This window comes from Silurus aristotelis (assembly GCF_946808225.1).
Source record: "Silurus aristotelis genome assembly, chromosome: 27".
NCBI lineage: Eukaryota > Metazoa > Chordata > Actinopteri > Siluriformes > Siluridae > Silurus > Silurus aristotelis.
In genome coordinates this window covers 7,647,341-7,663,387 of record NC_139600.1, presented here as the reverse complement: position 1 = coordinate 7,663,387, position 16,047 = coordinate 7,647,341, and the positions used below count along the sequence as shown (strand labels likewise).

General features: G+C 37.1%; 2 protein-coding genes across 3 annotated transcripts in view; one reads left to right on the top strand and one right to left on the bottom strand.

Annotated features, from left to right (window-relative positions):
• LOC310721180 (craniofacial development protein 2-like) overlaps positions 1-16,047 on the top strand; it is a 437,392-nt gene that overhangs the window by 49,628 nt on the left and 371,717 nt on the right. The window lies entirely within an intron of this gene.
• Positions 1-16,047, bottom strand: part of tmem131l (transmembrane 131 like) — a 50,879-nt gene that overhangs the window by 19,976 nt on the left and 14,856 nt on the right. Inside the window, exons 4-6 of the mRNA XM_083532512.1 lie at positions 4,774-4,845; positions 2,597-2,720; positions 522-638 (exon numbers count right to left, since the gene is read on the bottom strand). Of these exons, the coding sequence (XP_083388638.1) occupies positions 522-638; positions 2,597-2,617 (138 nt within the window). The 5' untranslated portion in view covers positions 2,618-2,720; positions 4,774-4,845. The remainder of the gene's footprint in view (positions 1-521; positions 639-2,596; positions 2,721-4,773; positions 4,846-16,047) is intronic.

Here is a 16,047-nt window from a genome sequence, read left to right as displayed (position 1 = left end):
CTAGTATGTGTTTTATCAATAATGTTTTAAAGTATTTGTATAAAATATGTTTAAAACGCTTGACTAGCAACGTAGCTGGTTAGCTAACTCGAAAATTAGCTCGATATCAACGTAGGTCAAAACGGTATACGCGTATCATTCGTGTATATTTTATACAACCACCCTCAAACTCTGCACATTTTCATTTTCCGCTGCTGTATTGTTTTTTTTTGTTATTAATTTTCCTAAGCCACTCAAGAAAAGTTCTGCCTTTTCGGACAAGAACATGAAAAAAATTTCTAATAACAACCAAAACTGTTTTGACCGACATTTGGTAAGCTAGCTACTAAAAGTACGAAGCGTTTCCAGGTACTGCATGACCATCTTTGAATAATTTGCATATCCGTTTACAATACGTTACAATCCAAACTGCATTATCAGATAATAGAAATCAGGCAGTCTGCTTTCTCAGATTTGTACATTATTCAAGAGACCCATTTGTGTTTCCTAATCAATGTTTTAGATTGGATTCCCGAGCTCACCTGGTAAGTTACCACCCCGTGGGTCGATGTGTTTATAAATAACGAACTTGCTACATTGCCCTCCTCTCTTGGGAGGAAAATGAGTTTAAAAGATGTCTTCCCTCTGGGTGGGATCACCTGGGACACAAAAGAGAGAAAAAAAATAATGAAATTAATTGTTTAGGGGAAAAAATCTGCAGTATTCTCCAGATTATCTGACTGATAATCCAATACATTTTTGGATTAACCCAACTGTCTTTTTCTGTTTCAATGATATCTGAAAATGAGTTTCTGGTAAGGATGAATTAAGGATTGCATATAAAAAAAAAAAAAAAAAAAAAAAAAAAAAAAAAAAAACAATGCTACAGAAAATCTAGAAGGGGAAAACTAAATAGCAAGCATGGCATCCTGCATCCAAATTGGTGAGGGTTTACTCAGTTCCGCTCTGAGGTTCCAGTCTGGTGCGTCTGCCACAAAGCCACTGGTTTAGCTGCTAATATAAAAAGCATGCTGTGATCATTTATTTAGGCTCGATAACTAATATTTGATTATAATTAGAAAACATTTTAGTAGCATTATACTTTTTAATTATACTTATCATAGCAGACAAATGAGAAAAATGAACAGCAGCACGAGAACTCACTCGAGTTTCAGATCATTTTTTAATGGACAACGCCTGATCATAAGCCCCGCCTCCAACTGAATTTTAATTAGAGGACTGTTTATACAGCCAGGCTTGTTTTGACTGGCTACTGAAAGAGTGTCTTTACTTCATTAACTGATCAGATTCCAATCTGAAATTTAACTTTAAAATAGCTGATGGGATTAATAATATAAAGTTTGAGGGGCTAAATGTTCATTATAGAGGCTAGAAAAATTTAAAAAATCAGGTTTGAAGGAGAGAGAGAGTAAAAAAAAAAAAACAAGAGAAAGAAAAGAACAAGATGGACGGACAAACGGACAGACAGACGAACAGACAGAGTGCATCTGGAAAGTATTCACAGCGTTTCACTTTTTTCACATTTTATGTTACAGCCTCATTCCGAAATGAAATAAATTCATTATTTTCCTTAAAATTCTACAAACAAAACCCCATAATGACAACGTAAAAGACGTTTGTTAAAAACCTTTACAAATCTATTAAAAATAAAAAATGGTAAAAAAATAAAAAATAAATAATAAATAAAAAAATTCACATGTACATAAGTATTAACAGCCTTTTGTAATGACTCTCAAAATTGAGCTCAGGTGCATCCGGTTTCCACTGATCATCCTTAAGATGTTTGATTGGAGTCCACTCTGGTAAATTCAGTTGATTGGACCTGATATGTAAAGGCACACACGTCACATGTCTATATGAGGTCCCACAGTTAACAGTGCATGTTAGAGCACAAACCAAGCCACGAAGTCCTAGGAATTGTCTGTAGACCTCAGAGACAGGATTGTATCGATGCACAAAAAATGCATTTTCTGCATCATGCTGTGGGGATGTTTTTCAGCAGCAGGAACTGGGAGAATAGTCAGGATCGAGGAAAGATGAACGCAGCAATGTACAGAGACAACGATGAAAACCTGCTCCAGCTTCAGACTGGGGCGACGGTTCATCTTCCAACAGGACAACGACCCTCAGCACACAGCTGAGATAACAAAGGAGTGACTCTGGGACGACTCTGTGAATGTCCTTGAGTGACCCAACCCATAGCCCAGACTTGAACCTGATTGAACACCTCTGGAGAGATCTGAAAATAGCTACACACCGATGCTCCCCACCCAACCTGAAGGAGCTTGAGAGGTTCTACAGAGAAAAATGGGAGAAACTGCCCAAAAATGGGTGCGGCAAGATTCTAGCATCAAACTCAAAAAGACTTGAGGCTGTAATTGATGCCAAATATGCTTCAACAAAAAGTATTGAGCAAAGACTGTGAATACTTCTGTATTTTTTTCAAACACACTTCTTTCACGTTGTCATAATGGGGTTTTGTTTGTAGAATTGTGAGGAAAATAATTAATTTAATTCATTTCGGAATGAGGCTGTAACATAATGTGTAAATGCACGATCGATTGATCGATAGATAGATAGAAGCACATCCACTCACCCGTCTGTGGAAGGCAGGCATATGAAAATGTGAGCTGGACGTGAGGACGGACTGCAGCGTAACCGGCAGGTCCGAACTCGGGTTATGAATATAAATGGTTTCAGCTCGCGGGACACCTACAGGCCTACACACAAACACACACAAAGTTAGACTTTCATTAATTTATTAACTAAACAGACACTAACAATTACAAATAAGACAATAAGTTCCAATCGGCCCTGAAGGTGGTGCAATGCAGGTTCACTAACGAAGCTATTAAGACAACAAAGCTTTGTTCATTCCTGCATTCAAATTTAAGATCGACCTAAAAAAACAACACTGTTAGAATTATTATTTATTTATTATAAGTTACCAGACACTGAATGGCTTCTCACAATCTTGCAAACAAAAGCACAAACACAAACATGGGAAACGACAACACCCAAGGTAGACTGAACACTTTTTTTTAAGCTATACGAATTTCACCCTTCGGTAATTACTGTGGAGTGACTGTCTGCTTGCAAGCATATGCAAAAGCTGTGTGTGTGTGTGTGTGTGTGTGTGTGTGTGTGTGTGTGTGTGTGTGTGTGTGGGGTCAAAAAGCGGCATCAGAGATGTGTGAGAAGACTGTATGGTTGTGCGGTAGCTAGCGAAACCTTTAGCCTTAGTCACTGGCTAGGTTTTTGACATTTATAATGTCTGGTTGCCTAGCAACAGTTTTCTCTGTGTAATTAAAAAAATAAAAAAATTAATAAAAACAGGAATACACAAGCTCACCATTGTTGCAACATCATTCGCGTGTGTGTGTGTGTGTGTGTGTGTGTGTGTGTGTGTGTGTGTGTGAGCACGCGCGCACACGTGTATGGGTTGTAAACAGGTAGAAGCACATGGTTGCTGGAACATAAGGAATGATGAAATTGAGCAAGGGGACTGTCATAAGGTTTTATTTGTTTTCTCTCTCTCTCTCTCTCTCTCACTCTCACTCTCTCCCAGCTGAAGGAAATACCAAACTAAAGACTGCTCAATTCCGACTTCATTAGCACCAGAGACTGCTCTCTCTAACTCTGTTCAATTGTGTGTGTGTGTGTGAGTGTGTGCGTGCGTGTGTGTGTGTGTGTGTGTGTGTGTGTGTGTGAGTGTGTGTGTGAGTGTGTGTGTGAGTGTGTGTGTGAGTGTGTGTGTATCTGAGTGTGATACAATATACGATTCTCTGCTGGTGTGATCAAAAGTCCAAATATAATCCAGATTCACAATTGAACAAATCATGATGATGAAAAAAAGAAAAAAAAAAAAAAACAGCAAACACCGCATGGTAGCTGGTAGCATGCAGGCTGTGTTCCAAATCCAAAATATTTCTGCTCTATTCTGGTCCTGTCGAAGCTCAAAGGGGAACTCATGAACCTCACTTAGCTGTGGGAAAATATTCTTTGTGCTTTTGGCGAAAATCTATTAAAATGGCCAGCATTTGTTTATTATAAAAACAGAAAATACATCGGTGGATTACAGCATGTGGAAATGGTTATTATCCATGATGCTGAGTCTGGAACATGCTTTTATACCAAATACATGGGAAAAAAAAAAATAGGTACTGTTTATGAGGAAACCATGTTTATCATTGTCAAAAATCATAGGAAACTTAAGTAGTGATAAGAAAACAAAAATACTTGTATAACCCATGGCCGTAAGACTTCTGTAATAAACAGATATAGTGAATAAAACCTCTAAACATTTAGATTCACACAATTTAGATTCACAGAAGTGGATCACACATCGCATCACTCTATTTGGGGAACCATAAACCGCACCATAAACACTTCTCCCTGTGAGCAGTCCACCATGGACGTGTCTCAAACTAAACACGATCACACAGATCGCATAAACACTGTCATAAGGTCATGGTGGATGTGTCCCAAACCACACACACTCCGTCCCACATGTCGTCATTTCTTGGATGCTAACTAAGCAGTGCATTGTGGGTTTGGGGAATTTGAAAACTATTTCACTGCAGATTATCAAATGCAGAGCAAACCATGTAGTGGACAGGGTGTGGCAAGTGTCTGTACTGTACAATGTGCATCTGAAAATAAAGCATGTGTGGGTGTGTGTGTGTGTGTGTGTGTGTGTGTGTGTGTGTGTGTGTGAGAGAGAGAGAACTTGTTTAAATTTAGAATGACACTATAAAAACACCAGTCACTTACTGAGTGCCAAAGTCCAGCGTGGACGGTTGAAAGTGGACAGGTCTCCCAGTGTCCCGTACGTAAAACGAGGAACTGGAAGCAAAAAAGGAAAAAAAATTTAATAAAATACAGATTTTAATAGCAATACCACAACGGAAGACACCTACGCTCTAGTTGCCTAGTAACCCTACATTCGTTCATATTCATGCAACTCATTCCAAAAGTACTCAAAACCTTTGCTGACAGGATCCATTTTATATATATATATATATATATATATATATATATATATATATATATATATATATATATATATATATATATATATATATATATATATATATATATATATACACACACAGGTATACCCAGAGTTATGACCGAGATGCGTTCCGAAGACCCCATCGAAACTTGAAGTCGAAACACATGGCCTAGCCTACCCAGGAGTCTTAAAGATTGATTGGTATACTGTATTGTTAATAATTTAACAAATTACAACACATCATTTAGCAAAACAAAACTTTAAACTACACCGTAAGCTGCTACATTTGCCTGCAACGCTGAATGTAAAATGTACAATTTGGTCATATTGCCATCATAACTTCGAAAAATCGTTAAGTTGAACCACCGTAAATCGTGGACCATCTGTAGTCTACTAATCTGTATTTCTTCTAATAGAATGCATAAGGTCTTTTAGTAGAAATGAGTAGGGGTCTTTCGGTGCTTGGCCCCCTAAACGAAACAACATTTAATAAAGTTTGCGATTTTCAGCATTGACGATATTTAAAAATTAATAGTTTACATGACAATACATTTACAGCATTCGGCAAACACTCTTAGCCTTATACGACTGAGTAGTTGCGGATTAGGGGCCTTTCTCAAGGGCCCAGCGGTGATAGCTTTTTGGTGCTGGGATTTAAACTCGCAATCTTTTGATCGGAAGTTCAAAATGTTAACCCGCTGAGCCACCACTTCCCAGTAAGAAAACAGACCGACAATAAGAAATCAGACCGCCTTGCTATGCATCATGAAGCTCTAGGGGTTTCTGGACCTTGATTTGAGAATCGCTGACTTCGTGGCTAGCGCACAACACAATACTTAAAGTTTCACTGGGTTAGACGTTAAAATTATATATTTTTTTTATCCTCGTCAAGCATACGTTTTACATGAGCATATCACGTTTTAAAATTTTGTATTAGTAATTGTACAATTCATGGCTTGAACACAAAAATTATTTTGATTGGCTAAAAAAACATTGTGATACCTTTTATTTTCATCCAGCAGGCTTATTGCTTATCAATAATGATACGCCAGTGTAATGAAGAATACATTTACTACATTTAAATATGCAAATATATGACAATAACATATGGTTACAGACTGAGTAATTGGTCGCATAGCCTTGCTGTAGACGTAATCACGTGTGCATAGCCTTCTTTAAAAATGATTAATGCCTACATAAGCAGAAAGTTAAAGCAACCTAGGTGACAGCCAGAGGCAGCAACAGCACACTGTGTGCTTTATTAGAGCTGCTGAAATTACGCCTTGTATCTGCATGCCAATCGTCCTGCCCTGTTATGCAACTCTGTTTATCGGGTGCCGCTTTTGGCTCCACCCCAAAAAGCCAGTTTTTGACACTTATCAGTGCACGAGTACAATCCAAAACCACAGCAGGCCAATACAACAGCCCCGTCTCTCAAACACACTACGACCAATGACGAGAGACAGGAAGCTGTCGATTTATTTATTCATGAGCCTATTTTCTTCCATTTTGTTTTGCTAAATATTTCTACGCTGCATTTCATCTATATAACTGATTTCCCTACCACAGCAGCACTGTAACCAATGACATTACAAAACAACCACATTGCAGAACCTTGCACTAATACAACCAATAACAATTGTACACTTTTCCATTCCTTGCATTTTTTATTCATTTGTTTATGCAAACGTTACAAAATTTAAAAAATAACATGTTCTGGTGATCTGATGCCACCCAGGGTAGCAAATAGGGTTACCACTAGCACTGTACAGCAGCAGACATCAAAGTGAAACAGGAAGTCAACAGATAAGAGGAAGTGAGAGGTGTGGCACATTGAGCTTATTTAAATACTTTATTATACGGCTGAAACAATTCCTTAAGTAACTCGAGTAAATCGAATACAAAAATGCTAATTATTTGTCCATTTAGTCCATTTAAATGCACACGGAGCACTATTACTGATGTACCACCCACTAAACTCTGAAGCTCACCGTGTTTTCCCACGGACTCTGGAAAGCTCCAGAGAGGGAACACAGAAGACAGTGCAGAATAAAAAATGGAGGAATGGAGAAAAAACAGCGAGGGGTGAGGAGAAGATTCAGGCCAAAGAAAACGCTAGAAAGCTTCCAAAGTTTGGAATCATTTCAAACATCATGGAAAAAACGTACATTGCGGTTACAGTTTTTGAAGCAATTTGAAATAGATTTTTTTATTTATATATGTTTGCATTTTGATGTAATACGGCAATTGATTGCACTAAATTGGTTTAGTTTTCACAGATATTCTTGTATGCAATTTCAGCAAATAAAATCTAATAAACATTTTCTAAAAAGGAAACAAATTGCTTGTTAATTTTAAGAGACCCGTCTTATTTTCTCTTGTATATTTACTATTGCTCTTTATTAAAGCAAAAGGTACTTTTTATCCGATTAATCGATGGAATAATCAGTAGAAATCTCGATTACTAAAATAATCGATAGCCGCAGCCCTACTTTATTATCAGCATAACATTAATGGAAGAAAGATAAGCTTTTGCAAAGGTCTCTCATCTTACACACACACACACACACACACACACACACACACACACACACACACACACTAATTACAAAGATTTTACAACACAGGTTATGTCAGAGAACAAGTGTGCATAACTATACCATATGATTAGGTGAAATTGTGGACTCGAGTAGAATGCGAGTATAGAATACGTTTAGTATAGAGAAGAAATTATATATATATATATATATATATATATATATATATATATATATATATATATAGTTATGGAATATTTAGTATGCTACTATTCATACTATTAGTTATGTAATGTACAGTTTTAGATCATTTAATGAGTGATAATTCATACACACTTTGAGTATGTGTGTGTGTGTATATGTGGGTTCGAATACATGTGTCAGGCAGAGCATGAACATGTGTCATAGGACAAAATGCAAATCAGAAGACGAGTAAAACCTCAATTTACAATTCCTCTGTAAATTCTATTTTATGTCTGATGCAAAAGAAACACACCCACACACACACACCATGACAAATGTACACACACACAGTACTGAACCCAAAGTATGATTGTACACACTACACAGTATATGTGTGTCAAATCCTTTACTATGAAACAACCTGTAAAACTTTCAGGCCAAAAGTTTGTGTGTGTGTGTGTGTGTGTGTGTGTGTGTGTGTGTATATATATATATGTGTGTGTGTGTGTGTGTGTGTGTGTGTGTATATATATGTGTGTGTGTGTGTGTGTGTGTGTGTGTGTGTGTGTGTGTGTGTGTGTGTGTGTGTGTGTGTGTGTGTGTGTGTGTGTGTGTGAGTGATGGTGGAAAACGATCAGGCCTGGTTGACAGACGGCTCACGCAGCTGCTACCTTGCTGCTGATTACACTGCCAACAGTCAGATATGTGTTTTCCTGTCTTCAAAACACAACAGTAGTCTTTTTTTTTTTTTTTTTTTAGATTTCTCAGTGCATTTACATTCTTTTGGTACAGCAACTCCAACAAACACTCGCAACAGGACACAGTGATAGATTAAAACAAAAAAAAGACGTTAACACATTACGCTTTAAATCATAAACCTTCAGCTACTTTTCACATTAAAAGATTCCTCAACACAGACCGCAGACAGATTGATGATCTCCAATAAAACATGCACTACTGGACTAATTAATACTCAGAAGCTATGACATATGCTAGTATAACTTTTTAAGAGTATTGATTTTGTTAGAATGCTGATCTGGATAATTTAGTAGTGTTTAGTCCTTTTACATTATGTAGTACTCAAATACACTCAAAAGGTACTCAAATACATCCTTTTACAGTATGTAGTACTCAAATACACCCCTTTACACTATGTAGTACTCAAATACACCCTTTTACACTATGTAGTACTCAAATACACCCTTTTACACTATGTAGTACTCAAATACACCCTTTTACACTATGTAGTACTCAAATACACCCTTTTACACTATGTAGTACTCAAATACACCCTTCTACAGTATGTAGTACTCAAATACACCCTTCTACAGTATGTAGTACTCAAATACACCCTTTTACAGTATGTAGTACTCAAATACACCCTTTTACAGTATGTAGTACTCAAATACACCCTTTTACACTATGTAGTACTCAAATACACCCTTTTACAGTATGTAGTACTCAAATACACCCTTTTACACTATGTAGTACTCAAATACACTCTTTTACACTATGTAGTACTCAAATACACCCTTTTACACTATGTAGTACTCAAATACACCCTTTTACACTATGTAGTACTCAAATACACCCTTTTACACTATGTAGTACTCAAATACACCCTTTTACACTATGTAGTACTCAAATACACCCTTTTACACTATGTAGTACTCAAATACACCCTTCTACACTATGTAGTACTCAAATACACCCTTTTACACTATGTAGTACTCAAATACACCCTTTTACACTATGTAGTACTCAAATACACCCTTTTACACTATGTAGTACTCAAATACACCCTTTTACACTATGTAGTACTCAAATACACCCTTTTACACTATGTAGTACTCAAATACACCCTTTTACAGTATGTAGTACTCAAATACACCCTTTTACAGTATGTAGTACTCAAATACACCCTTTTACACTATGTAGTACTCAAATACACCCTTTTACACTATGTAGTACTCAAATACACCCTTTTACACTATGTAGTACTCAAATACACCCTTTTACACTATGTAGTACTCAAATACACCCTTTTACACTATGAAGTACTCAAATACACCCTTTTACAGTATGTAGTACACTGTTAGACCCTTTTACGCTATGTAGTACTAAACAGCACACTTTTACGCTATGTAATACACGGATAGACCCTTTTACGCTATGTAGTACACTGATAGACCCTTTTACACTATGTTGTACTCCACTAAATCCTTTTACACTATGTATCACTCAAATACACCCTTTTACACTATGTAGTACTCAAACACACCCTTTCACACTATTTAGTACACTGTTAGACCCTTTTACACTATGTAGAATGCCAGTACACCTTTTTACACTACGCAGCATGCCAGACCCTTTTACATTATGTAGTACACTAGTATTCACTTTCACACAGGTACTGATGAAGGGTAAAAAGAAGGTTTCTTAATACTTTTGTCTTTACAGTCTAATATACATTAAGCTTATTTAGTATGCTAGCATGTACTTTTAGTATGCTACAGTATGATTCCAAAAAAACTATTTGGTATGCACTTTAAGCGTACATACTATTAAGTATGTTAGTATGCAGAAAGGAAGGAATTTGTGCATTTTTGTAGATTATGTTTATATGCAGCTGTGTTATTCTTTAGGCCGATATGTAGCAACGTGTGATACAGCATGCTAATTAGACTAAACGTATGTAAAGCCAGGTGTAATATACATTTAAATGTTCAGCACTTGCGGTGGATAATTATAACAGTGTGTTAGATGATCAGGAGTCAGTGACTAGAAATGGCACAAGGTCTTAAATGTCGGCCAGGAGTAGTCGAGTATGCCCCTGAAAACAAGCTGCAACGTGAACCGCTGACAAACACTGACTGTAACACAGTGCAGCACAGAGCAAAGCCATCATACAACTCGAACTGCGAGCACAACAGGCCATTACCACGCATTAAACACGTGTCAAGCAAAAATGAAGACACTAGCCAGACTGGAAGAGCACCTTTTACCTCAGTAAGAAGCACAAGTCAGAACAGGGCTAAAAGCCAAAATGTCGACGTGTTCGACTTTTGCCGTGTGGAATTTTGTCAGGGAAAACGTTTGTTGATAAGATTGCTATCACTATCGCCATCCCTCAGATCACCTGAAAGGTGAATGTTGACAACACTGACTTTGTGTGGAACTGTTTGTAGGAGTGTGTGTGGGACTTTTCCACTCTTACAGCAAGCGTATAGAGCGTGTTTGCGAGTGTTTAATTGTATTGAGGTCCCTGCTCCGGCATGTTTAAACTGAAATAGCTCGCGGGCAGAAACTAAGCTGCGTGACGCGTAAGCACGGATGAAGATCAACATTACACAGAAAAAGAGAGAGAAAGCTATAAATAAATAAACAAACAAATAAATACATTTCGATTATTTCCCTAATGCACAATAATAAATAAATAGCAAAGCGAAGACAAGCACTCTAAGGGCTCTGGATGTGCACACCGATACGAAGGAATGTTGCAAAAATGAAATTTAACAGATTACAAGTCTAAGAAAATTTGTACAGTGAGCCCGTTTAGTTTTTGTCCTGTTAGTGTTGTCACAATTCAACATTGTACTGTTTTTTTTTCTGGGTCCATCCTTGCTAATAGGTCAACACACACACACACACACACACACACACACACACACACACACACACACACACAGTGATGTTAGATATTTTTCTCAGTAGCCTCTGATGGTTTTTGATTAGTACTGGTTTCCCTATTGAATGTTAGCAGTAACTGCTATGGTGGCATGTCGACTGTAAATATGCTAATAAATGACCAAATTGCAAGCAGATGACTGCAATGAAAGAGAACGTGTCTGATCGCTATTGGACAGCGAAACAAAGTATGCAAAATACTTCTTAAAAAACATGCAACACTGCTGTAGCTGTGCAGTGGGGAAGTTGTGGGTAAACAGTAAGTCTGTGTGTGTGTGTGTGTGTGTGTGTGTGTGTGTGTGTGTGTGTGTGTGTGTGTGTGTGTGTGTGTGTGTGTGTGTGTGTCGCTGCTATTTGCAGGCTTGGGACTAAACAAAAAGGCCTGAGAGAACATAGCCGAGCAGGAGGTGCACCAACACATTTAAAACACACTAATAAGCTCTGACCAATTCAATTGACAAAGAAATAACATAAACACACACGTGCACATGTACACACACACATCTACTGCATACACCCCAATTCCCCAAAACCGGTTTCACCATACATCTTACACACACACACGTGATCCAACCACTAAGCCTTTTTACATTATTATCTTAACACAGAAATGAACAGCATTCATATTACCTAAGACAGTATACTTTTGCAGGTCTTTTGCAAGACATTTTGATCAGAAAAAAATAACTAAAAATAATAAAAATAAAAAAAAGTGTTTGTGGCATTTTAATCTCCATCACCATGGCCAGGGTGACATCTATGGTCATGCATTATATTGTGTGTGACTACAGCAATTCAGACGTTCACACGATGTTCCCTTGAAAAACCATCAGAATGTCTTCCACTTCCTCGAGGTGACATCATTTTCTGCAAACCGAAGGTTAATTAAGGAGCAGAGCAAGAGGCATAACGAAACCCCTGTTACAGTAAACGCAGGGGTTACAGGAAGTGTTCGAATAAAGGTTATTTTGAAACAGCGGAACAATGCACAATACACATACTAAGCGCAGGTATACTGAAACGTGCCATGGAAAGATTCAAAGGACTGCGGCAATCAGGTGCAATTGAGACACAAACAACTTGGAGCTGAGAGCCGGCATTTTCACAAAACATTATTTTCTTCTTAACAGCATATCTGCATTACTAATGAAGGAAGCAATTACATAAACTATATATAGTTCTTTTATTATTTTCGCTGTTTTCCGCTGACCTCCATCACACAGACCTTCCACATAACCACATCCTTTCCGATTACAGCAATAAAAACATACAAAATAAACTAAATCTGTCACGTTGTACCAGACGATCCCTATAACATCTCCACTTCTTTAGATTCTGACTGTCTGAACAGTCATAATGTGTCCTCCATGTCAGCTTATGCAATAAAGATACAAAGAAAAGTGCTACATAGTCCATTATCTGGTGTGGCTCTGGCTCACATCAACAGAAATACTGTGTGGAAAAAACAATAATGTATTAAAAAGCTTGGATAATTTTTCTGTTCAGCACTGTGTTAAATGCTATTTAACAGTTTATAAATAAAAAAATTATTTTACTCCAGTAATATGAACATTTAGTTTTTGTACCATTAATGTTGCCACAATCCACTAGTACGAATGTCCCCACGCTAGTGCTAGTGTTCCCGGTGTATCTAAGCAGTTACATTCTGCTATTTTGGCACGTCGACCGTAAACACACATTACTGACAAAAGTATCAGTACCGGACTTTACTAACGCCCCTGTGGCTGATGAACACACATTTTCACAAGCACACTCCAAAATCTAGTGGAATACCTTCACAGAAGAGTGGGGGGAATTCTAAGTGTAAATTGGGACTAAATGTGATGCTCAAAAAGCACATATAATTATGACCTTATGAATGCAGCAAGGATAAAGCGTCTGATGGCTATTGGACAGCCAAAGTGTTTTTCGTTCAAGTGCGCAAAGCTAGCATCCTAAGCTTTTTGGATGCTCACAATGGTTGACGAATTACGCGTTTTGAGACCAACAATCAACTAGTCCTTCATGAATTACAGTTTTTCTCTACTACACAAAAGACGGGCTGAAAATTCATTCGCACCTGCAGGTGAATTTAGGTTCTGATTTATTATTACACTGACAGCAAGTTGGATTTGAATAAAGATTTTATCAGATCTATGGAGTTTAGGTGTGACCGAAAATAATTTGAAATCTGCACGTTCACGGCTTGCTTTTTTTCCCCCCACCTGGATTCATGTTACCAGTCGGCAACACCGCTACGAAGAAACTGCTTCTAACCATAATGTACAATTAAAAAATATGTATACAACAAAAGGTCTTGTGTGGTACTACTGAATATTAAAGGAGCTCCTCTATTTTCCCTGCCTTCTTGCATACTAATAGCTAAGCTGAAGACTCAATGATGAGAGAGTTCACCAAGTGCAATGATCAAACTGCAACCAGATAGTCAAATCAAAGCGAAAGTAAGCGCTGCAGCAAGCCAATGTACATATTTCACACCGTGTGTCCTTTCCCTTTCAGCCATCGAGTTTCCGCTGAGTGTATATTGTTTACGTTTGTTCTAACCGCTTCATTGACTGTGTTTTAGTTTGATTTCGGTCAATGCTTTATCAAAAATCCTGAAATATATAGAAAACTGTTTAAAAATAATAATAATAATAATGTAACAGTCACATGTTAAGTTTTGCAGTAATTGTAAGTGAAATATCAGATTATAAGGCCATGCCCACAGAGACTTGTTTGTGTGGACACAGGGTAAAGCAGACCACGCATTTTCCAACCACAAAGGCTTGAAAATGACTATAATTTGAAAGTCAAAGCAAATTTGAATAATCACAAGTGAGGTAATTCGTTAGGTGGTAAGGTGCAGCATCTGACCATCGTCTATCTCCCTCTCACAGCTCCTTTCAGACGGAATTGAAAACTCGACAAACCTTAAAGATATATATAAAGTATATATATAAAGTTGACAGAACATCAATTCACTTCACAAATGACAATTGAACTAAAACAAAACAATGAGCATTAAAACTTCACAAGACTTGGAACTAATATTGGAGTCTAACAATCTATTGAAATGGTGATTTAAACACAAATTTACAAGTCTACAAAAGGAAATAATTTTCTATATAAAGAATAAAGATAAAGAATATATAAAAAATATTAGAATTTGAATATTCTATGACCATATTTGAATATTTTATTGGAGAATTCAAATGTTAAGCTTTGGAATTCTTATCAAAGGTTTACTGTACTTTACAATCAAACCTGTATATATATTACTTCATTTATAACACTAAAAAAGTCTATACATCTATGAATGTTTATAAATGACTCAAGCTATAAATCTCTACAACTATACAATTTAAATAAAATAATTGCCTATTTTTTAATTTACAAGAATAAATAGAATCTTTTATTAAAACCTTTTATTTTTTTTTGTATGAAAACAATACAACTTTAAAGACTTAAGAGCTCGAAATGAGATGGACAAATATATGGCAAAAGTTTGTGGACACTTAACAATAGGGTTGGTATGTGCTTTTTGAACTTCCCATTCCACATTTTGTTCCCATTTACTGTATAATAATCTCCACTCTTCTGAGATCATGTGCCACTAGATTTTGGAGTGTATTTGTGGAGATTTAGTTATGTACCTAAATCTTTCAAACTGGTAGTTATCAACCCCCTAATTAAAAAACCTGACCTTGACCCTTGTCAGATGTCCAACTATAGGCCAATATCAAACCTCCCCTTTATCTCCAAGATTCTAGAACAGGCTGTAATACAGCAGTTAAGTCAAACTGGTAAATGGCCTGCTATTGGTCTCTTTATATTTGCTGCCTCTGGGTGAAATTCTACATAAACATGGTATTTGCTTCCATTGCTATGCATATGCTACACAGTTGTATATTTCAGCAAAGCCAGATGAGAGCGATCAGCTAAAAAATGTTGAGGAGTATGTAAAGGACATTAGATGCTTGATAATGTCCCTCTGCTCAACTTAGATAACACGGAAGTACTTTTATTGGACCAAATGCAGCTAGAAGTAAACGTTCCGATTACGTAGCATCTCTGGATGCTGTTTCTGTCTCAGTGTGTACAGCAGTCAAAGACCTTGGTGTGATTATTGACCCGAGTCTTTCCTTTGATTCTCATGTCAATAACATTACCAGGATCGCCTTCTTTCGTCTTAGAAATATGTAAGCTTTACTATCTGGGTGTTCGAGTAAGTGCATAAATAAGCTTAAGTTAGTTCAGAATGCAGCAGCAAGAGTCCTCACTAGATCTAGAAAATATGACCACATCACCCCGTTTTAATCAATCTACACTGGCTCCCAATTAAATCTCGCATTTATTATAAAATACTACTGACATGTAAAGCACTTAACGGTCTCACGCCGCAGTATCTGAGTGAACTTCTGTACCAGTATGATCCTCCACTCCTACTTAGATCAAAAGGTACCTCGAATAATGAAGACTACAGCAGGGGGCATATCTTTCAGTCTTTCAGTTATGGAACAACCTTCCAATCAGTGTTCGGGACTCAGACACAGTCTCAGTGTTCAAGTCGAGGTTGAAAACATATTTATTTAGTCAAGCATTTTATCAGTAGATTTTTCTTAG